This window comes from Triticum urartu, chromosome 6 (assembly GCF_003073215.2).
Source record: "Triticum urartu cultivar G1812 chromosome 6, Tu2.1, whole genome shotgun sequence".
NCBI lineage: Eukaryota > Viridiplantae > Streptophyta > Magnoliopsida > Poales > Poaceae > Triticum > Triticum urartu.
In genome coordinates, this window is record NC_053027.1 from 41829140 (window position 1) to 41853584 (window position 24445).

A 24445-nucleotide genomic window follows, 5' to 3' on the forward strand; every position below is an offset into this window, starting at 1 on the left:
TCTGAAACCAAACAATAGTACAATATTCTGCACAGCTGTAATTGGCCAGACAATCTACTACCTCATTTTGATCCTTACAAATTTTCTGGGGAATAAATTCCCTCTCCTCCATCAGAGCCTTGATCTCAGCTAGCAAGTGCCCGTAAGCTCACCGTGGGAGATTCTCATTTGATAAGAATAAGATGGACAATGACTCAATTGAATCTTAGGACAATGTTGGATGTGAACAATTATTTGTAAAGCTGACGAGTTTAGCACATCCAACACATCAGCCCTTCAAATATAAACAACAACACATATATAACAACAACATTTATAAATAACAGCAGCACAACAACATCACAACAATGTAAAACAGCAACACAACTGCACATATAACAGCAGCACATCAGCACAACATCAGATATAGTAATAGGTCCATAACTACCACATATAGGTTCATAAGTACCACACATAGGTTCCATACAAGCAACAAGTCACATATAGAAGCAAGCTACTGCCATACAAGCAACAATATACTCCAACAATGAAATGAGCTCCACCGGTCGAAGGCGTCCGCGATGAAAACCTACAAGTTCAGGAGCACAAGCATGAGTTTACAAGTTGAAAGCAAACGGTCGAGAAACACGATCATTAGCTTATTACAAGTTCGGAAGCAAGCACATTAGGAACTAACCTCGAGTTACTGTTGTTGAGAGGTCGAAGTGCCATGAGCCGTCTCCAGACTTCCAAGAACATGGCCAGACGCACCTCCTGGCATATTGTTTGATCCAACACTCGGATTGAGCTATAAACATTAGACGGTTAGATATATTAGGTAAGAATGAAAATGGTATTCAAAAGTACGGAACGAAGCCAACTAGATCAGCAAGGTAGCAAATAACCTTGGGCTTAAATATCTCATCAGATAGTAATGCTTTGATGTCTTTGTCATTTATACGCTACAAATAATGAGAATAACTCGTCAACTGCTATGTATAGTAGACTTCTATAGTTGCAAGCAAATATCAGGACGCAACTTTCTACGGAAACTAACTAACCATTCAAATGAGTAACATATATAAAGACAATGTACTTGTTGAGTAACAAAATATAGAACCAAAGGTTACTGGCAAATGAAATCAATGGATGTCTTAATTATCAAGTAGTGCCTGATTATTAGAGAGAATTGAAAAGGTTGAGAATATCATTGAAACGATATGATGCATCAAGTACCACCTTTTTCTTCTCCGCAACCTCTTTGTAGCGTTTAAAAAAATCCTCAAATTCGTTGTCACTGATCTCATATCCAAGCTACACATTTGGCAAAAAGGTGTCACTATAAAATCGGGAAAAGAAGACCTCCTGTTGTAACTTGAAAATGAAGGTCAAGAAGACCTCTTAGAGCAATACCTCCACTAGTACAGATCTAACAGCATGCCTTCCACTGAAAAAGAATATCAGAAAGCATAATTACGAATGGGAATATGTAATCTAATATCGAGTTTGGCTAATCTAAAAGAGTAAACATGGCAGATACATTCGACCTCAGTAACTCTAGAACACCTTGACGATTTATACATATAGTAAAGAAACAAAAAGTAGTGGAGGTTTCCTCTATGAGAAGTGATCCATGTTCAACTTCATGAATATATAGTATGTCATAGATTTTAGTATAAAAGCGAATGGTTTATCATATTATATAAATACTCAAAGTGTAAGCGTTCGGATTAGGCCATTGGAACGTGCACCAATTACTAGAGTTCATCAAAGAGATGAAAACCAAGGGACATCACAGAAGATTCTTTGCACTACATTAACCATGGGGGTGGGGGTGACACTTGCATGATACCTCAGCTTCCCAAGAACAATACCGGAGTCGTTGGCACGTGTTAAACCAATATCGTCAGGTGATATTATTTCATAAGTTCCTTTGTATTTAAGCATCCCATCCTGAAAAAATACCCGACAAAATTTAGATTTAGCCATTTAGTTCATGAACCAACCTGAAATTATATAACAGTAAAATATATATAACAATGATGCACACCGACAGGGAATGAAAATTAGCACATCTTAGAATGAGCATCCAAGGTATAGTTTATACTAAATGTGATTAATCAATCACAAATGAACTAAAATAATCTCCCAAGTTAACTACATTCACAAAAAAAATTGATTGCCCCATGTTTATTACAGTTAAGCTAGGTTTTCCTAGTCGTCACATGCATGTAAACAGATGGCAGAAGCATTCAAATTCGTAAAAATATTGTTAAGCGGTAAACTGTATAGTCATAAATAAGAACCAAAGTTACAAAATCGAATTAACATAATGAAGCGAACTGGAGTTATGCTATAAAAACGGAAGATGTCAACCCATCCATACTAAAAAGCCCATCTAGGAAATTCAATGGTAATAAGAAACTGCAAAATTAGTCACCTGATGAATTCCACTTTCATGAGCAAAGGCATTGGCACCAACAATAGCTTTATGAGGTTGTACGTGAAGTCCACTGTACTCTTGTACCTAGAATAGTTAGACCATTTTTCACAAGAAATTTCAGTTTGTAAGAAATGCAAAAGGTACCCGAAAAAAGCGTCCAAGACACAAAATTGTACCATTTTGCTTGTCATAGTAATATGGTGGGTATTAATTCCAGTATACATGCCATCTAAGAGTTCCGGGCGACATTTAAGTGCCATGACAACCTGAAATTGTATCAAATATTAGACATGTAGCTAGCAAGTACTGAAGCCATATCGGACCACATTCCTAAACTTTACAACTCATTCAAACGAGCATGAATTTTGCAAAAAAAAGAAGAAAAAGAAGAAGAACATGAAGCAGTGCCCAGAAATATTATAGGGCACACCTCCTCCAACGCAGCATTTCCAGCTCTTTCACCGATACCATTAATAGTAACCTCTAACTGCCGTGCTCCCGCATATGCACCCTAGAGGCTAGTGAAATTAGTAGTGGCATGATTAGACAAATGATAATATTAGATGGTACAAATAAATGAAGGGAGTACCGCCAATGTGTTGGCAGTTGCAAGGCCAAGGTCATTATGGCAATGAGTAGAAATAATGGCATTATCAATCCCATGAGTATTAGCTTTTATGTCAGCAATTAATTTGCCGTATTCAACAGGAAGATTAGACCCAACAGTATCCGCAATGGTGATGGTTGTTGCTCCAGCTTGTATGACTTCCTCTAGAATATGATAAAGGAACTCTTTATTTGACCTGGATGACAAACAGAAACCGATCATGACATACGCGTATGCACACAATTATGAACCACCATAAAATAACTTATTTCCCTCAAAATAAGAAAATAACTTACTACTATATTACAAAGAATAATCGAATTAAACTAAGTAATCACTTTCCATATCTAAAAATATGTCAAATGAAACCACACAATTATATTTATATTTATCTATAGAACCACAATATATGACGTCTGTTCCGTTTTTAAGCGATAGATACGAATGCCTTCCTACTCCCCTTTAATTACATGCATGTATGTATTAGAATGACTCCCTCTTCTTCCTAGGTACATTTTTTTTGCAGGGAAATACTTTGTATTACTCAAATACTAGTAGGATTACACTCAGCATGACATTGTTCGACGACCTCATCAGGTCCTGATCCTAGCCAGACGGTAGTACGTCTATGTAATCTACCAAAGTTCCCCAACAAATGGCTTGCCTGATTTTGAGCACGACGTACATGAGTAATACAGATATTTTACTTTTTATTTCATCTACTCCCTTCGTTACAAATTACTTGTCGTCGTTTTAGTTCAAATTTGAACTAAAACGACGACAAGTAATTTGGAACAGAGGGAGTACTATAAATGTGAACCGTGATCTATCAATGTCACTGGCCTTCAAAAGATTGGATGCCTCCAGACAATCCGTTTCCACAGCAATAGGGAGATTACTCCATTGTAAAGCCAGATTCAAGCCTTCATTTAATGCAAGCAACTCGGCTTGCAAAGCATCATGGCATGAGAAGAGCTGTCGGCAGGATCTATAAATGATTGTGCCTGCGTCCTCCCTTAGCACCATGTCACTTCCCGCTGAGTTGTCACATGGATCAAACGAACCCATCACAATTTAGCTTGACCCATCCTTGCTTCGGTGGCTCCCAACAGCGAGTGGCCTCACATGGGTCAACAGAGGCATACTAGATTGGAAAATCATTTTCACATTAAAAAATCATTCGCAATGAGACCTTCAAAACTAGATATCATGTTTGGTCGAGCTGATGCATAGAAGGATGCCATTTTAGAGAATAGATCTACTGATTATTGCTACCATATGAAACATTCAGATTGATGATTGAAAATTGTGCTATATTTCTATAACTAATATTCAATGGTTCGCCGGTTAACTTTTTTTCTTTGCTTTTAAATACATATTTTACTTTAATCGCTCATGGAAAATTATTATTTATTTTTTTCGTGCCAATTTAACTTGCGTGGACCGTGACAAAATTTCCTTTTTAACGCCATGGCAAATTTCCCTTTACATCCATGATTTTTTTTATATTTTCATCTTTTATGGGACCGTGGTAAATTTACTCTATGAAACATGGCAATTAGTACCAAACAATATATGATATGCTTTTTCGTGTTCTACATGATGGCGATTTTTTAATCCACATTTTTTGTGTCTTTATGTATATAGTAAAATACCTCACAATTTTTAATGCATATTTTTTGTCACTCTACCGATGCAAATTACCATGACTTTTCCTTTCTTGTGCTATTGATTTTTTTTGAACCATGGCAAACGTTGCTTTAAAGATGATGACAATCTCTTTTTTCATGGTCTATTGACATTTTTTGTTTTCGAACCATGGCAAATTTTACTAAAACAATCCAAGGTATATTTTTTTCATTCTATGTATGTCAAGTTTATTTCCCTTTATTTTTGGGCCATGGCACCTTTTTCATAGCATGGCAAAAAACTGGGCTTTATTAGTCACAACAAAAGAATGAGCGAGTGATCTTAAAAAAGAAGCAAAGACTGAGTTTTTTTAGGCGAACTCTAACGCACGACCCATCTTGTCCGTGCTTGTCTGTTTGGCTTCCAAATAAACAGACGACACGACCCAACGCATGATCGCATCCGCATAATTTGTCCGGTTAACGTCCCGCCCGCCCTATTTTCGGCACAAAACTGCGCCTGGTTTGCGTCCACACAAACGGCGAAAGGACGCGCACGCGATTGCTCCTTGTCCGCCTTGGGGACGCATGGCGGCCGTCCAACTACCTCGACCTCCCAAAATTAATACGCATGCGCGGCGAGCTCCGTCTGTCAACCACCCAACTGGTGGGTCGTCGTCCTTCTTAATGTGGAAGCCGTGGACCGGCCAGTCCACAGCTTCCACTTCCAAGCCCGCCTGCCTCCTCCTCCCCCAACACGAGGTAGCAAACCCTAGCCGCTGCCGTCGCTTCCACCTCCTCGCTGGCGCCATGGGTTGGCATTGGGATCAACAAGGGGAAGCACGACCATCAGGCCGGCTCCTCCTCTGGTCGCCGCCGCACCACCAGGTCTGCGCCGCCCGCACCACCTTCTCCGCATGCACTACCTGCTCCGCCCGCGTTTGAGATCGCGCCTCCAGCGGCCGGGCATCGCAATAGGCCGCACATCCACGCCGACGTCTGTCGGCGCTACTGGGAGACCGCGACACCACTCCAGTGGGGAGATATCCACCTCCCCAACAACTGGCATCTCTCCACCGATCGTGTGTCGATCCCACCAGTGCCGGTGAGCGGCCGCGCCCGCCGCGACGAGATCAACCGACGCCAGATCCCGCCTGCCAGAGGATCTGCTCTACGACCCCGGCTACGCCATGGATTCACCACTATGGGATACGTGGCTTCGCGACGAGCACGACCTATGGCGACAATCCTTTTTCGTCGGTCGTCCTCCGAGCCCGCGCCCTGCTCATGCTGACAGCCCGCCCCAAACGCGTGGCCGTAGGCGTGTGCGCGACGTCAGGCCGACGCCATCTCCGTCCCCGTCATCGCTCCCGCCACCTCCCATGACCGAGGAGGAGGAGGCCGAGCTCATGAGACATGTCATGGAGGATTCCATGAACACCCACGACGAGCGTCAATGGGAGGGCCTCGAAACCATGATGGCCCTCTTTGTGGCCGGCAACGTGGCCATCCCGGAGCTGGACATGGCCGTCAAGGAGGAGGTGCGGGAGGAGGAGGTGCAGGAGGAGGAGGAGGTGGAGGAGCCCCCCATTGCCACGTGGAACCCGCATCTGGTGGGCCAGCGGCGGAGCTGGTCGTGCACGACGCCGAGATGGCTGCCTCAGTGGGTGTCAGCCCATGGTCAGTCATGTCGCCGCGGTCACCAGAGCAGGAGCAGGAGCCACGGGAGGAGGTGGTGCAGGCGCCTCCTGCCCACCTTTGGTAGTCACCTCCGTATGATCGACCTCACCGGCAACGACGACGAGTAGGACAGTGGCTCCTGAAGATGGCGGTAGCCACGGGCGACAGATCTTTATCTAGTTAATTTATGTCTTTTATAAAGTTTTAGTTTAATTAAGAACTGCGTTGAATTTGGGTACTATGAACGTGTGGACGGTTTGGGATGAGCCGTGCCGATTGGGCGCATCTATGGCAAGCGAACGGCGGCGTTCGTTTTCCTGTCCCAAACAGACGAAAGAGACGTTTGTTAGATGAAATTGTTTTTTTTTCTTCAGTAAAAAGACCTGCAGAGCGCTGGGAGGGTGTTCAGGGTGAGGGGTTTTTGATGTCGTTCCATCGACCGACCTCCTAGTAGGGTATACTTGATAATAGTCTAAAAAAATTTGAATCGTACGCATACCTGCCGGAGTCTTCGGGGCAGAACTCTACATCGGGGCATCCAAGAGCGCGCGCGTAGGCCACCATCTCCCTGGCGATGGCCACCACCTGCTCGGGCGTCTTCCGCAGCTTGTGCTGCATGTGGATCTCGCTCGTGGCGATGAAGGTGTTGATGCGGGGGCGCCGGGCGTGCTTCACGGCATCCCACGCAGCATCGATGTCCCTCTTGTTGCACCGGGCGAGGCCGCCGATCACGGGGATGTGGCCGCCGACGGGCGTGTTCCCAACCTCGATGGCGATGGAGCGCACGGCGCGGAAGTCGTCCGGTGAGGAGGCCGGGAAGCCCGCGTCGATGACGTCGACGCCGAGGAGCGCGAGCTGGCGCGCGACGACGAGCTTCTCGGCGCTGGTCATGGTGGCCCCCGGGGACTGCTCGCCGTCGCGGAGCGTGGTGTCGAAGATGCGGATGTAGTTGGGGTCGTCGATGCGGCTGGGGACGTACTCGGGCCGCCGGCGCGGCGCCGCAGGGGAGGCCCGGGCGGACGCGCGGGAGACCCGACGGTTTGCAGCGACGGTGAAGCCATGAGAGAGGAGGCGGCAGGAGGAGAAGGAGTGGGACGCTGGTGCGAGGTTGGGGGAGCCGAAGGTGGTTGCCGCGGTGCTCATTCCAACTCGGAGTGAGTAAATCCGCGGTAGTGTATATGGGCACTGTACGATGACTTTCAGTGTACTAGTACTTGTCTTATTTATTATTGAATCGGTTCCCAAAACTGACTAAGGAGAGCAAGCTGCTGGGAGTCATAAGGGCATGTACAATGTGATCGATAAGATAATCTTATCTTAAGTCTTGCATGTAATTTAGAAATATTCCATTTATTTTTATATACAAGGCCACTATGAAATATGGTTCTGTCTAGGATTACTGTTGGTGGCCTTGTATTATTATGGAATATGGTTCTGTCTAGGATTACTGTTGGTGGCCTTGTATTACAGTAATCGAGGAAAGAATTACCTATATTTTCGAGTAACATAGGTAGTAATATACATGCCACATCAGCAAAAAAGATGATATGTAATGTAATTAAAGAAGAGAAAGACAAATAGAGTAACATAATATGTTACAATCACATAGCGCTTTCCAATGCAAAATGAGTTTACAAAGCAATAAATGTTGACATGTACTCCCTCCATCCCAAAATTCTTGTCTTAAATTTGTTTAGATATCTAAACAAATATAAGACAAGAATTTTGAGACGGAGGGAGTATGTTACTACAACTATGACACTTCCCATTATGGAGGTAGTAACATAGACTAGTAATATATATATATATATATGTGTGTGTGTGTGTGTGTGTTACTAGTCTAAATTACTCCTCACTATGACTAGCCTCCAACAACCGGCTATGTAAAGTTACCACATCATCTATAGCCAACATATATACTAGCTACTCCTTGTCGACAAGGATGCTCATTTACTTGGAGAAGCTTAATGCATGGGAGGGATCCGTTATCACATGAGGGTTGGTCTGGAGAGTAGATGACGACTCTACAACCAATGTACATCATAGTAATTGGATTCCCCGGGGCGGGAGCATGGCACCACTGGGTGTTCTGTTCGTCCCAAACTTGACAAAAGTGACAAATTTCCTAAAGTTACAATCCTCTGGGTGGGATGTGGACAAACTGAACCGGGTGTTCTCTGAAGGAAACGTTGCAGATATCAAAAATATTGTCCTCGATGGGCAGGGGAAAAAGGACTACAGGGCTTGGAATTTCACCGGCACTTTACAGTCTGCTCGACATATCATCTAGGCATGTCGCTCAAGGCAGCCAAAATGGCACATGCAACGGGATCCTCATCAATGGATGATCATAAAAGTTGGGATGGGCTGTGGTCTGCTGACCTGTAGAACAAGATTAAAATACATGCATGACGCATGCGATGTAATGAACTGGCTGTCGGCATGGAACTTAATCGACGAAGAATCAAGTCTGGAGTTTTCTGTGCGGTGTGTGGCTGAAAGGAGACTATCATCGATAGATTCTGGCCTTCACATAGGCCTCCACATATGCCTTATGCTAGATGGATTTCAGGATGGCCTGCTGCTCCGCCATCTTTTTTGATTGGGCGAAGGCAAACTCCGTCTCCATCTGCTCCATGTTGAAACCCGGCAACTCTGGCTTCGGCTGCTCTCCCTCCTCCACCTTCATCAGTGTCAGTTCCTCTTTCCCTGCTCCTCCTCCTCCGGCTCCGGCGAGTCTGGAGGCAGCCCGCGTGTGGCCTGTCTCGCCCATATCTCCAGCTGGATCTCATATCGACGCTCCGACGTGAGCATTACGTAGTAGGTGATCTTCCTCCAGACCACGGTGGAGCGCTGGAGGCTGGAGCATGGGCAGAGCGCCGGAGCGGGAGAGGGAGGTGGTGGATGGGCTCGGACTGGAAGCGCGGAGAGTGGGAGGTGGATGGGTTAGGGTTGCGGGACGTCGGCTGGCTTCAATAGCCGGATTTGGTCTCGGGCGGCGAGCCAGAGCGGCGCCACGCGACTTTCATACCGCAGCGGCGGACGCGGGGTCTGTCGGACCGCCGGGTTTCCGGGCGTTTTCGCGTGGGACCCCGCCGTCAGACCGACATGGCGGACGCGCCCGGGCGCCCCATATCCGCCTCATATTTGGGCTGGATATAATGGGTGCCGGTCAGCCCGGACATTTGAGGCCGTTTGAGGGGCCCGTCTAGGTGAAAAAAAATCATGACCGGTTAGTGACCGGGCGGGCTGCCTGGGGTTTGAGGCTGGTGCGGGGCGCCCGGCTGTAGATTTTCTAACCACCCACCATTACTAACCTTGTAGCAATGACGGATGTGTTACCCGGGAATAGGATTTGTAGTATCTGGGTGCTTCACATCCCTATATGAACATTAAGTTTAAAAAATATCGAGAAATTAAAAAAAATCTAGGGTTTTGGGATATGAAACATCGGTACTCAGTCTATTTTCATGTGAAATTTCATGAAAAATACTAGAAAATGTATCCGCGGCACAAAAGACAAAAAAAATCCTTATGAATAGAAAAAAATGTTTGGATGGATTTTAATTCGGACTATATTATCTTCACCACGGATACATTTCCTTGTATTTTTCTATGAAGCTTCATACATGAGTAGATTGGGCATCCAAGTTTGAGATCCCAAGACCTTAGATTTTTTTTGAATTTTCTGGTATTTTATGAATTTAAATTTCGTATAGAGGGGTGGAGTACCCAGGTGCTCCTGTGCATTTTCCATGTTATCCGCCGCTAATAATATTTCTACCCGGAGCCGCAGGTACTCGTTGGCGCCCATCAGTTGTATATTATGTCAAGCCAAAAGAAAAGATGTTGCCATGACAGCGTTGTTGGTTGTCTTGATAACATTTTTCAGTTTAGCGGTAATAGTAGTATCGTAGAATCATATATAGCATAGTTTAAGAACACATTTTAGTTTAACAACTTTCTAATGTTTGAAACTTACACACAACACTATAATAACCGCATACGACATATATGTTCAATAAAGTGCTAGTACGACTTCAAAAAAAAAAGTGACAATACAATACACGCGTAGGACATCGGCATCAGCACGGAAACTGTTATCGCAGCTGGGGGACATCGTACCATAGATAGACATCGTATGTATCATCTACTTTGCCAAGATATAGTAAGAACACATTCCCTCCCAGCTTCCATTCTTAACTCTATTGCAATCTGTATCCAACTAGGACCACTGAAATACTGAACTCAAGGGTATGCCATTTTTTTTTAACAAGGCCATCATAAACTGAAATGTGCCCGCCACCTCTACAGACAGGTTCGCCCTAAGCATGAAGTCGACCCTTGCCCAACAAGGAATGCGTTGAGCATAATTAAAAGAAAATAACAATTTGACATTTTTGGGCGCAACTTTATATACGTGAGCAACTCATCAGCCACAACACAAGTTGAATTAATACTTATCGCCCACTCCAGAAAGTCCTCCTGAAGATCTACGCAGATCTTCTTACAAGTGAGGTTAACCTTGCGGCACACACCTAGTCTGCTGTCGCTACACCATGGGTATGCTTAGTTCCTTGCCTACATTCATGTTTGGAAATTAAATAGAAATCACAAAGTTGATTGCCTGGTGTCACACTATAGTACAATGAGCACAACCATAAATAATCATTAATAATTATGGATTGACGAAAAAATTGGACATGATTTTGCTAAAAAAAATATATTGAGTGTCAGAAATATTACAAAATGAAAATTAACCAACGTTTCTCCATAATTTTGGCACTCATGTTGAAGCCCTGCAAAGTTTAAGCATTCCATATAATAGTGCACTCCGTATGGATAAGAGACCAATAGAGAATAAAAGGCTATCAATTAAATACATATAAGAAACATCAAATATATCAATCGGTTCATCGAGTACATGAGTAGATCCTCCGTTATATCAATCAAGTACACGAGTACATGAGTACTCCCTCCATTTTAAATTAATTAAATTGCTCTAAGTAAAACTTTGATGTGAATTCGGTAAAATTTATAAAAAACAATATGTCAACATCTAAAATATCAAATTAGTCTCATTAGTTAGAAATTTTATTTCATACTATGTGTATTTAGAATGGAGTGACAACTAGCTAATTAGCCACTCTCTTATTTCACTTCAGAACGTTACATAGCGCTCTGTTTTACAAAAAAAATCTACACAAAAGCCGAACGCTAACCCTAGGTTTTGATGTGTAAAATTTTTGTTAGTGATGTTGGAGGAGGAGGCTATGAAAGGAGGCGCTTAATTATCCAGAGATTGAAGGCGTTGAAGCACGAGGAGCCGGAGGGAGCGGAAGTGGCGCTGGAGTAGGAGTTAGCTGGCGACGGAGGGGTGAAGCCACCGTTGTTGGAGGATGAGGCCATCTGCAGTCAATAATCCTCTATTAACACTAAGCTCCCTAGTTTTAAAGAGCCCATATTCAATTGAGGTCTCCAACTAGAATTGGGTCATCTAATTTTTACCAGGTCAACAATTTCTCAAAGCTTCGTCATTCAATTCTTTTATACTATCCATTATACTTCTTAATTTTTAAGGTCTCACAATTAATTGAGGTATTCAATTTAGAATGGATCATCCAATTTTGACCGGGTCAACAATTTCTCAAGTTCTCCCATTCAATTCTATTAATTCACCATGTTTCCAAAATTTGAATCCAAAATTTGAAGCTGTTGGTTAGCGAATAACACAGAATCACAACACGAAAGGCCCATCATATCACCGCATTATAAATAAAAATAAACACACTCTATCATCTCCACCCGCCAAACTAAATATTCCATCAGTTATAAAATATAAGGGGTATTAGTTTTTTAGAAAATCAATTTTTTTTTTAACTTTGACCAAGTTCAAAGCAAAAATATCAACATCCACAATATTAAACAAAAAAGTATGAAAATTCATTTCATGGTGAATCTAAAGATACTGCTTTTATATTATGGATTTTGATATATTTCTCTTCAAATTTGATCAAACTTAAAAGGTTTGAATTTTTTTTAAAAAGTAATACACCTTATATTTTGAAACTAAGTGATTATCTTTTGAAGAAAGCAAGAAACCCAACAACACGAACGGCGTAGCAAAACGCGCACAACCCTTCTAGTCATATACCGTATCAGCTTCAGTTCATCTCAGTTTAGTTCATTTTTATTTTTATCTTCTATTACTTTGTGGGAGAATAAAGTTCCTAATAGATTTCCCATGTTTTTTTCACCACTTTACTGAATGAGTGCTGATGGATTTTATGTGTTCGAAAGGCAATTGGTTGGGTTCAGTTCAATTCCTAGAAATAGCAGGAGATGCAAATTAATCAGATTGTGCACTGCAAGGTTTTCTTCTTTTGCTCGCTACATGTCTAATTAGAGATCAGTTATTATGTACATCAGCATTTGTACATTGAACTCTCATGTAGATTAAAAATCTGTGGTTTTCACTTGTATTTCATTAGTTAGACATGAGAACAAATGAGAACTTCCAAGGCTCTTCTTTCAGCATTGCGACATTGAGCAGATTTTCAGCTAACCATCTCAAAATTCTGATAGCAATGTTTATGAAAATGGCACATGCATATTCCTATTTGGGGATATTTTTGAAAGATCAATCCTCTTACTATTTAGGACAGTAAAGCAAAACTATTTCCCAGCTCGGGCAAACCGACAGTGAGTTTGATGCTGCAACCTCTATATTTCGCCAAATAGAAATTGTGTGTTTTAGTACTGAACTGGAATTTTTAATGGTTGTATTTTTCTCTTTGACATTAGTTTGCATTTGTCACAAAACTAGAAGTTTGTCTTTGCTGCCACCACTGCCTAAACTTGATCTATGCATCTATGTAAACACAATTATTCACAAGTCTGACCGTTATACCGCATGATTAAAACACTATCTTGCATACAATTGTCAATCACTAACATTATGGTGCTAAAATAGACAGACACAACAACACGTGCCTTCGATGATCTAGTTTTTACTACGAGCTAACACAAAACGACGGAATAATGCTACACACACGGATCTTTACAAGCCTTTTACACAAATTTCCTAACTCTAACTCACCCCCCCCCCCCCCCCCCCTTTTGGGGGGGGCCCCCCAACCCCCCCCCCCCCCCCCCCCGGGTTTCGGAGGTGGGCCCTCAAACCTCCACGTATGCCACTCCGTGAAGAGCCCTTCCGTGCGTTCATCATTGCTCCAAAACGGCTAATGCATATTTATTTATGCATAGAATATGGGGTGAATAAGAATTGGTGCATAAATGGCAGTTGGTTGGACGCCTTGCCGATGGAAGTTAACGTATTTAATTAGCCACATGCTAATAATAAATGAGGAAATCCATACAGTTGCATGCATATTGAATTGGTTGCTTTTTTTTTTGGCGAGAGCTGCTCGTGCCAAGTGGTGAAGGGCTTCAACTATTGATCATGGTTAAAAGGGTTGATTCGAACAGTCGTAACCCTAGCCACATAATTAGCCAGTGGTAAATGGATTAAAAGCAAATACAATAAGATGACATATGCAGACTAAAAAAATACTCCCTCTTTTTCGGTTTATAGGACTTATCTCAAAATTTTAGTTTTTCCATTTTATAAGGCTCAATTTGTTTGTTTTCCATCACATGTTGAGATTTCAAGATGCATTAAATCATTGTATGCAAGAATTAAGAGAAAATTGAACAATGCATATACTTTATGCATGCATGCATTGCAATTAATGCATTCATAAATATAATTTTTTGAGGAAAACAAGAGCATTAATTAGATGCTTTTGCAAACTACAAAAAGTATTCCATCACTCACCATCTACCTCGGTTGGTGAGGTTTTTGAATTGAGCTCTGTAAACCGGAAAGGAGGGAGTATTATACTATCTTTGTTTAGTTGGAGAAGGCAGAAGAAAAAAATTGTGGATTAAGAACCCAAGCGCCGACAATAATACCGTGACCAACGAGGACAACAACAACTAGATCTAGGTTTTACTTATGTTTTTAATTAATATTTTGACTTAATTAATGCACCGACAGACTTTTGGTGGCAATGTGTTGTTTTTTAGTTCAAAAATTGGTTAAAATCTGAAATGTGTCCTGTTGGACGCACCTATGAACCTGGACACAGCCAGACTTTGGTGTCCGTCTAACCGATTCAGATGGACAAAAAAGAATACATTGTGTGTTCACTTGGATCCGCCATTGAAGTTGCCCTAAATACTGGCCGACGGCTAGCTCTTGCCACCTATATGGGGCAGGAAGCACGCCTCAATTTCTACCACCGTGTCGCCGGCACGCATGCGCAAGGACCACACGTAGGTAGTATCGAGCGGTGGACGGGATGCACGCTTTCGTGTCGTGCCACATGCATCGTCTCATCCCGTCCGTTGCCCCGGCGGCGATAAACGCAGCGACCCCCAGGTCGGTCGTCGGCGTCGCCGATGATAGCCAGCGGCTGAGCCAAAGGAGCAATAAGGCAGTGGTTACTGCGCGCGCGGCGGTACCCAACCGGGGCGGGAGAGCTGTGAGCGGCGACGTCATGGTGGAAGGGAGTCGGTCCGACAACGGCTCTCTGGCAAGAACAACTGACGGCGAGCGGTCGCAGCAGCGGCCCTGGACGCCGCCGGAGCTAGCCGTCGCTCCGGACGCCGTCATCAACCTAGAGCTGTGCGTGTGCTTCGTGTACTCTTCGTGCCGGCCGTGACAGTAGGTGATTGCGCGTGAATCATCTGGCAACTAATGTGCTCTTCTTTCTTGGTTGCCGCGCGTGCAGCGGCGACCCGACCATGTACGAGGCGTTCTGGAAGGAGGCCGGGGAGCGCACTGCGGTCGTGATCCCCGGGTGGCGGGGGATGAGCTACTTCTCCGACGCCGGGGGGCTCTGCTGGTTCCTCGAGCCGGAATTCGAGCGCGAGGTGCGCCGCCTCCATCGCCTCGTCGGCAACGCAGCGGTCGATGGCTACCACCTCGTGGTCGGTACTGGTGCCACCCAGCTATCCCAGGCGGCCATTTACGCGCTGTCTCCCGCCGACGCCAACCATCCCATCGGCGTCGTATCGCCGGCGCCGTACTATTCGGTAAGACCAATCAGCTAATTATAAACAGTGCAAAACGATGAGCTAATGTTGTGATCTTGGCTTGGACCGACGTGCGGCGTGGCAGGCGTATGCGCCACAGACGGACCTCCTGCTCTCGGGGTTCTACCGCTGGGCCGGCGACGCCAACGCCATGGGCGGTGACAGCCACATCGAGCTGGTCTGCTCACCAAACAACCCCGACGGCGCCATCCGTGAGGCCGTCCTGAGCTCCAAGCCTGGCAAGGCGATCCACGACCTCGTGTACTACTGGCCGCAGTACACGCCCATCACCGGCACGGCAGCCCACGACATCATGCTCTTCACCATGTCCAAGATCACTGGCCACGCCGGCACGAGACTCGGGTAATTTACTAATTATTCCACGACTCCGCCAGGTTCTAATATCAAATCAAGAAAAAATATAGCGCGCTACAACAAAACAGTGTATCAAATGCGCTCTCCTTGTTCCCGCAAAAAAAAGTGTTCTCCTTGGTAATTAATGACGACGAATCGGCGGTGGGGCTTTCTGACTGATGCAGGTGGGCGCTAGTGAAGGACCTGGAGGTGGCGAAGAAGATGACTTACTTTGTCGACCGGAGCACCATCGGCGTGTCTAGGGACTCACAGCTCCGTGCCGCCAAGATCCTCACCTTGGTCTCTGACGCCTACGATGACGACAAGGACACAAGGCGGCTCTTTGACTTCGCGCAGCGGTGCATGGCAGACCGATGGCAGGCTCTACGCGCCACCGTGGCGTCCACCGGCATGTTCAGCCTTCCGGAGGAGACATCGGGCTACTGCACCTTCACAAAGCAAATCGTGCCAGCTTACCCTGGTATCGTAACCAAATACAATCATTTCGTCATTGTTTACCGATATATAATTACTAGTAATGCTAAAAAAAGTTCTTACGTCTGATTTTTAACAATGGCAAATCTGATGATTTTGATGGCAAACTACGCTAGTCAGATCATGGCAACTTCTTCAGCAAACATAGAGAATCTGGCCATACGCAAGTTCTTGCCAGGATTAGCCATGTCTGCTGAAAGAATTTTCCATTCTCCCACCAACATAATTTATTATCAAAATCGTCAGATTTGGCATGGTTAAATTCTGACATCAGATTTGTATGAAAATCCTATAATTAATGCTCTGAATTCTCACTAGTACATTAAATCGATTGTCTTGTGCTTCCCCAGCGTTTGCGTGGTTGCGCTGCGAGAAGGAAAGCGTGGAAAACTGTAGGGAGCTCCTGCGTGGTCATGGCGTCCTGGCACAGGGCGGCGAGCTGTTCGGGGGAGACGCAAGGTGCGTTAGAGTCAACATGCTGGAGAGGGATGGAGTGTTCGATGTACTCGTACAACGTCTCTCCTCTATTGAATGAATAATGATGAATTGTTGATTGCTATAAGTATATTTTTAAATATTCAGTAATGGCCAATGTAATTTGTTGTGTGATTTTAATTAAGAGCTCTTTTACGATGGTTGCTAAAAATAACAGATTAAAATCGGGGTTCAAATAGCCTCTTTTCTCCTTTTGAATTAAATAAATATGGTGTATATGTGTATGCACTATAAAAGGTATAAGAGTGCGGTGCATATTGGTTCTTTTTCATTTGAGAGAACACCGGCTTTGTTAATCTATCAACAGTATTACACAGAGTTCACCGGATACAATCCGGTACAGGAATAGAAAATACTAGGCCTAACAGAGTGCATACATAATTTAGGTAATAAAGGAGCTGCTGCATTACAATGCCGCCGGACGTGCTTGAACACATGGAGGCAAAGCCACTAATGATCAGTTTAATGTCAGCCACCACCGAGCCAATTGAAGAACAGTCGAAAGTTGAAGAGTTAAGTCTCCACACCATGGAGAGGCAATTGGAGGTGAAGATAGCATTTGAAATATGTTCATCCAGTGCCAACTAGACAACTCACCGAAGGGCTAAAGCCTCGGCCATATCAGGATCCAAAACAATAGTAATTGGCTCACTGCATGCTATGACAGAGCGATCCTCATAATCCCTACCAACTACACCAATACTCTGCCTTCTCAAAAAAAATGCAATCTCAGAGTTGAAAGCAGCAATACCTGCCGGCGGCGACGACCAAGCTATGGAGGACATGTTGGTAACACGCCTGTGAGCAGTGGCTGTGTGTTATTGATGCTGTAGAATTAGGTGCACATATGCCTTGATCTTCTCAGCTATAACTGTACGTCAAGGATGTGCGGCTTTAGGGTTGTTCCTGACATAGTTTCAGGCCTCCTAGATGCCAATAGATCACCGCCAAAAATGTGTAATCATATCCAAAGAACAAGTCAAGAAATCAAACAACCATAGTTTAGGGGACATGAAAAATTAGCACCCCAAACATCTCTAACGTATGAGTAGGAGAGCATGTTTAAGTGATTTAGGTCAGGCATAAAAGCCACAGAACTTAGGGCGTGTTCGCTGGCCCTCCGCTCCGCTCCCGGAGCGGACGGAGCTGGAGTTATAATCCCTGGAGCGAGCTAACAGCTGCTCCGTAGATTCTAGGATTTGAAGGAGCGGTGGACTGCCGAACGCGGCCTTAGATGTAGGTACCTAACGACTAAGAATTGATCTCATGTTCGTAAACAATCGTGAGCAAAACATCACAAGACACACTACGTTTTATTAGGAACCTTGACCGCCCATATGGATTTCCGGTTTTTTTTTTTGCGGGTAGGTCCAAACACCGGCCCTACCAATTCTTATTACAAGCCAACAGAAAAAAATACCGCCTCCTCCCCAAAACAAATCTAGGGCTCCTCTGCCTCTTGTCAGCGCCGTTGCCGGTCCGCCTCATCTCCGGTGCTCTTAAGCCATGGGGGCGTGGTGGATCCCGGCCTTGCCGATGGGAGGGTTTTGTATTTAGATGTTTCCTCGAGTTTTGTTAGGATTTGCATCTTGCGCGGGAAGACGAGACAGCGACAACTCTCTGGAGATGGAATAAGATTCTTCCTAACCCTTGTCCCGGTGGTGTGTCTAGCATCATTGTTGGGCGTATGAAGTTGTCTCTCCGGTAGATCTGCTCTTGATGGATTTGTTCGGATCTGACCATAGTTCGTCTACGTTCGCGTGTCTTCAGGTTGGATCCTTTTGATCTATACTACTCTTCAATAGTGGTGGTTGATCCTACGGGGCTTAGCACGACAACTTCCCGACTGTCTACTATAATAAGGTTTGCCCGACTCCGATAAGGGAAGGGGTGAAGACGGCGGCGCGTCTTCGGCTCGCTTCAATGTTTGTAGTCGTATCTTGGTGGTCTACGGATCTGAATGTAATATTTATCATATCTTGTGTTCCTTGTATGGCCATAATTAAAGACGAATAGATAAAAAATCTCTTAAAAAGGGTAATGCATATTGGTTTATGCATAGAACATGACGTGAATAAGAATTGATGGTTAAAACGTAATGGCAGTTCGTTGGACGCCATGGCCGTAGCAGTTGACGTATTTAATTGCCACATGATAATTAATGAGGAAATTCATACAGGTGCATGCATATTGAACGGTTCCCTGTTTTTTTTTCTGTTTTTTATGATAGCGAACTGCTCGTGCCAAGCGGTGAACAGTTGCATTGATCAATCGACGTGTTTTTTTATTAACTTAATGGTGAATCGATGTGTTGAAGACTAGCCATAATAAAGAGTAACTTAGACTAGAGACATGCATATGTTATTGGAAAATACACAAAGCTCCTGTGTGCACACACCCCTATACGAATCTACTCCTGTCTGAAATTTGAAATACCAAAAAAATCTGAAATTTGAGGGCATCAAACATGGGTTCTCAATCTACTTCTGTCTGAAATTTCATGAAAAAAAACCAGAAAACGTATCCATGGCAAAGAAAATATTGTCCGAACAAAAACTCGTCCCAACAGTTTTTTCTACACATAGGAAATTTTTGTCTTTTTTGCCACGAATATATTTCATGGTATTTTTTTACGAGATTTCACACGGAGTAGATCGGGAACCCTTGTTGATATCCCAAAATTTCAGATTTTTTTTTCAATTTTTTGGTATTTTTTTTTGAATTTAATGTTCGTATAGGGGTGTGGAGCACCCTGGTGCTACAAATCATCTTCTATATGTTACTAGTCTATATTACTACCTCTATAGTGGGGAGTAACATATGTGTGATGTCATGCAACACTTTATTTATTAGGTTGTAGACTCATCTTGTCTTGATATATGTGATGTTACTTATACTTGAGTAACTAGCTATGTTACCACATGTCTCTATTTCTTCATTAAGGCTAGTCATAGTGGGGAGTAACTTATACTAGTGTCAGGCATATGACACTAGTCTAAGTTACTACCTTCATAGTGCAAAGTAACATAATAGTAGTGTTATAGATTGCTTCATTTATTAGCTCATAGACACATTTTTCCTCTGGAAGCACTATGTTACAGTAACATATTATGTTACCACAAGCACCTCTTTCATCATTAAATACTTGCCACATAAGCAAAATTGTCTTGGGATGTGTTAAGTTACTACATAAGTTACCCCCACTATGGCTAGCCTAATTAGTTGCCACATCATCTATTTTACCTATATATGTGTGATGTTATCACCTATGGGCGCGTTTGGTTACCTGCATCGTTTTTTTGACACTTTGCATACTTGTCCCAGTTGGGCCTGGCTGAGCATATACAAGCTAAAAACCAACATCTGCATGTTGATTGGTTGCCTGCATCCCCTCTAGCCTGAATGTGCTAAAACGAAAGGCTTGCTGTTTGGTTGCGGACTTGTTTGAGGGGAAACACAAGTCCGGTCATTTGGTTACACCCAAGATAGTTGTGTGGTAACCTCCTCCTCGATGTGGTGAGGTTACCAAAGGCACTCATGAACTACTAAGAACTAAACTAGTAGCAACAGAACTTAGGAACAAACATAAGTATTAACCACGCAGAACAAGTTTTAAACCAACACAGTACGATAAGTTCTAAACGAAACCAAAGTCTTAAAGCAAGAACAACCAAGGATTGGATAACAGGAGCTCAGGCGGTCGCGACGAAGGCATTGCCGTGCTCCTTGCACTTGGTGACCACCTCCACGCCCTCGTCGTTGAAGACGATCACCTTCATGGTGTCGGGGGACAACAGCTTGAACGTCAGCATGTACCGTATCATGATCTGGTGAACGGCGGCGAAGGTGGCCCAACCCTGATCAAGGGGGACCCTGTCGTCGATCACCCTCACCCTCTATGCGCAGCCTGTGTTCGTCTTCAGCTTGAACTCTGTAGGGATGGTGGGGAAGTGCTTTGTGAAGTCTAGAGGCAATGGTAGACTCTCCAGCTTTGGAACAAGGATAACCTTGCAGAAGTGGTTTGGTCCTGACTCCTGATGGAAGTGGCCATAGATCCTCCGCTTGGGGCTTGGGTGATCATGCACTGGCACTTCGACCAATGGAGGCACAACCTCCTTGCCCTTCTCAAATGGTGGCACCACCTCCTTGCCCTTGTCCATCTGCATTATGAACAACACGCATATCAATGGTCAGCATTCATTCATATCGGCCTAATGCTCCTATATTAACCCACCCCACTAACCCAGCACCGCACTCAAATCCCCTCTGTTTCACCACCTCTCCTTGGCATGAACTCCAAATCCAACCCCAACCCTTTCCCCTGGGGCATTGGATGGAGGGAATTCTTCCTTGGGTGCTCGCTCGGTGACCGCAAGAAGTTCGAGCACACCATGGAATGGTGCTCGAACTTTAGCAGCATTGATGACATACAGAAGGAGGCCGATGCTATGATGAAGAAGGCTACGCCAGATGATATGTCTCCAACATATCTATAATTTATGAAGTATTCATGCCATGTTTACAACAATTTTATATGGTTTTGGTATAATTTGGATGGAACTAATCTGGACTGACGCTATTTTTAGCAGAACTATCGTGGTGTTGTTTTTTGTGCAGAAATAAAAGTTCTCCAAATGCAATGAAACTTTTTGACGATTTTGTTTGGAACAAAAGAGGCACCAGAAGCTTCGTGGGAGGACCAGAAGGTGAAGGGGGTGAGCACAAGACACCTGGGCACTCTAGGAGGCCCAGGCGCGCCCAGGTGGGTTGTGCCCACCTAGAGGCCCATCTTCGCGTGATTCCAACGCTGAAAAATCCTATAAATAGAGAAAACATCATAAATAACCCTAGATTGGAAGTTCCACCGTCACAAGCCTCTATAGCCACAAAAAACAATTGAGAGTCTGTCCAGGCACCCTGCCGGAGGGGGAAATCATCACCGGAGGCCATCTTCATCATCCCGGCGGCCACCATGATGAGAAGGGAGTAGTCCACCCTCGGGGCTGAGGGTTTGTACGAGTAGCTATGTGTTTAATCTCTCTCTCTCTCTCATGTTCTTGAGATGTCACGATCTTGATGTATCGCGGGCTTTGTTAATATAGTTGGATCATTTGGTGTTTCTCCCTCTCTATCTTGTTGTGATGAATTGAGTTTTCCCTTTGAGATTTCGTTTTATCAGATTGAATATGTTTATGAATTTGAGAACACTTGATGTATGTCTTGCTATGAATACCCGCGGTGAGAATGGGGTATCATATTGATTCACTTGATATATTTTTTGGCGCTCAACTCGCGGATTCCTGGGGTGACATTGGGGTAATCTATGCATAGGGGTTGATGCACGTTCTCGTCTTTGTTTCTCCGGTAGAAATCTTGGGGCACTCTTTGAGGCACTTTGTGTTGGATTGAGTATTATGAATCTGAAATTGTTTTATGCATATCGTATAATCAACTCACGTATACTCGCGGTGACATTGGAGTATCTAGGTGACATTAGAGATTGTTGATGTGTATCATATGATGTTATTTTAGTACGAACTCTTGGTTAGATCGATCGAAAAAAATAGCTTGGTGTCATTTTAGTGTGAACTGTAGGATAGATTGATCGGAAAGAATAGCTTTGAGGTGGTTTCGTACCCTACAAACAATTTCTTCTTACGCTCTCCGCTAGATAAGAACTTTGAAGTGATTCTTCATCACATGTGAGGGATGGTTATATGATCCAATTATATTAGCATTGTTGAGAGATTGCACTAGCGAAAGTACGGACCCTATGCCTCATTTTCAAGCATTACAATACCGTTTGTGCTCCATTTTATCAATTGCTACCTTGCTGTTTTTATTGTTCCTATTACAAAAATCAATATCTACTATCATTACTATGCTTGTATCACCATCTCTTCACCGAACTAGTGCACCTATGAATGTTCAATGTACTCATACAATGTCTCTCCTCTATTGAATGAATAATGATGAATTGTTGATTACTATAAGAATATTTTTAAATATTCAGTAATGGCCAATGTAATTTTTTGTGTGATTTTAATTAAGAGTTCTTGTACGATGGTTGCTAGAAAGAATAGATTAAAATCAGGGTTTAAATAGCCTCTTTTCTCCCATTGAATTAAATAAATATGGTGTATATGTGTATGTACTACAAAAGGTATGTGAGTGCAATGCATATTGGTTGTTTTTCTTTTGAGAGAAGACCAACTTTATTAATCAATCAACAGTATTACACGGTGTTCCCTGGATACAATCCGGAACAGGAATAGAAAATACTAGGACTAACACAGTGCATACATAATTTAGCTAATAAAGGAGCTGCTACATTACAATGATGCCAAACGTGCTTGAACACCACAGAGGCAAAGCCACCAGTGATCAGCTTAATGTCAACCACCACCGAGCCAATTGAAGAACAGTCGAAAGCTAGAGATTTAACTCTCTACACCATGAAGAGGCAATTGGAGGCAAAGATAGCATTTTAAATATGTTCATCCAGTGCCAACTAGACAGCTCGCCGAAGAGCTAAAGCCTCGGCCATATCGGGATCCAGAACAACAGTAATTATCTCATTGCATGCTATATGACAAAGCGACCCTCATAATCCCTACCAACCACACCAATACTCTACCTTCCCAAATAAAAAATATTGCGGTGTCAGAGTTGAAAGCAGCAGTACCTGCCCGCGGCGGTGACCAAGCTATGGAGGACATGTTGGTAACACGCATGTGAGCAGTGGTTGTGTGTTATTGTTGCTGCCGAATTAGGTGCACTTTGAAGGAAATATGCCCTAGAGGCAATCATAAAGTTGTTATTTATATTTCCTTATATCACGATAAATATTTATTATTCATGCTAGAATTGTATTAACCGGAAACTTAGTACATGTGTGAATACATAGACAAACAGAGTGTCTCTAGTATGCCTCTACTAGACTAGCTCGTTAATAAAAGATGGTTAAGTTTCCTGGCCATAGACATGTGTTGTCATTTGATGAACGGGATCACATCATTAGAGAATGATGTGATGGGCAAGACCCATCCGTTAGGTTAGCATAATGATCATTTAGTTTTATTGCTATTGCTTTCTTCATGAGTTATACATGTTCCTCTGACTATGAAATTATGCAACTCCCGAATACCGGAGGAACACCTTGTGTGCTATCAAACATCACAACGTAACTGGGTGATTATAAAGATGTTCTACAAGTGTCTCCGATGGTGTTTGTTGGTTTGGCATAGATCGAGATTAGGATTTGTCACTCCGTGTATCGGAGAGGTATCTCTGGGCCCTCTCGGTAATGCACATCACTATGAGCTTTGTGATGTCTACTACACAACCTTCTTCTTGTAGATGTTGTTGGGCCTCCAAGTGCATAGGTTTGTAGGACAGTAGCAAATTTCCCTCAAGTGGATGACCTAAAGTTTATCAATCCGTGGGAGGCGTAGGATGAAGATGTCTCTCTCAAACAACCCTGCAACCAAATAGCAAAGAGTCTCTTGTGCCCTCAACACATCCAATACAAATGGTAAATTGTATAGGTGCACTAGTTCGGCGAAGAGATGGTGATACAAGTGCAATATGGATGGTAGATATAGGTTTTTGTAATCTGAAAAATATAAAAACAGCAAGGTAACTAATGATAAAAGTGAGCTAAAA

The 24445-nt window shown here is 43.5% G+C and overlaps 2 protein-coding genes across 3 annotated transcripts; one reads left to right on the forward strand and one right to left on the reverse strand.

The window, feature by feature from the left end:
• Nucleotides 1-375: 375 nt before the first annotated feature.
• Nucleotides 376-7525, reverse strand: LOC125515519 (2-isopropylmalate synthase 2, chloroplastic-like). Of its 2 annotated transcripts, XM_048681019.1 has the most exons (11): nucleotides 6837-7525; nucleotides 3012-3225; nucleotides 2853-2933; nucleotides 2599-2688; nucleotides 2420-2506; nucleotides 1832-1932; nucleotides 1393-1426; nucleotides 1219-1293; nucleotides 885-941; nucleotides 677-787; nucleotides 376-568 (listed from the first exon to the last, which is right to left on the reverse strand). In XM_048681019.1, exons 1-10 carry the CDS (start codon nucleotides 7478-7480, stop codon nucleotides 683-685), a joined length of 1488 nt encoding a protein of 495 aa, XP_048536976.1. In that variant the 5' UTR covers nucleotides 7481-7525; the 3' UTR covers nucleotides 376-568; nucleotides 677-682. The 2 variants fall into 2 exon arrangements, with proteins under 2 accessions (XP_048536976.1, XP_048536977.1); XM_048681020.1 differs by lacking the exon at nucleotides 885-941.
• Nucleotides 7526-14589: 7064 nt separating this feature from the next.
• LOC125515689 (tryptophan aminotransferase-related protein 1-like) lies at nucleotides 14590-16894 on the forward strand. Its single transcript, XM_048681206.1, has 5 exons — nucleotides 14590-15026; nucleotides 15133-15436; nucleotides 15522-15799; nucleotides 15976-16271; nucleotides 16636-16894. Exons 1-5 carry the CDS (start codon nucleotides 14701-14703, stop codon nucleotides 16818-16820), a joined length of 1389 nt encoding a protein of 462 aa, XP_048537163.1. The 5' UTR covers nucleotides 14590-14700; the 3' UTR covers nucleotides 16821-16894.
• Nucleotides 16895-24445: the final 7551 nt, after the last annotated feature.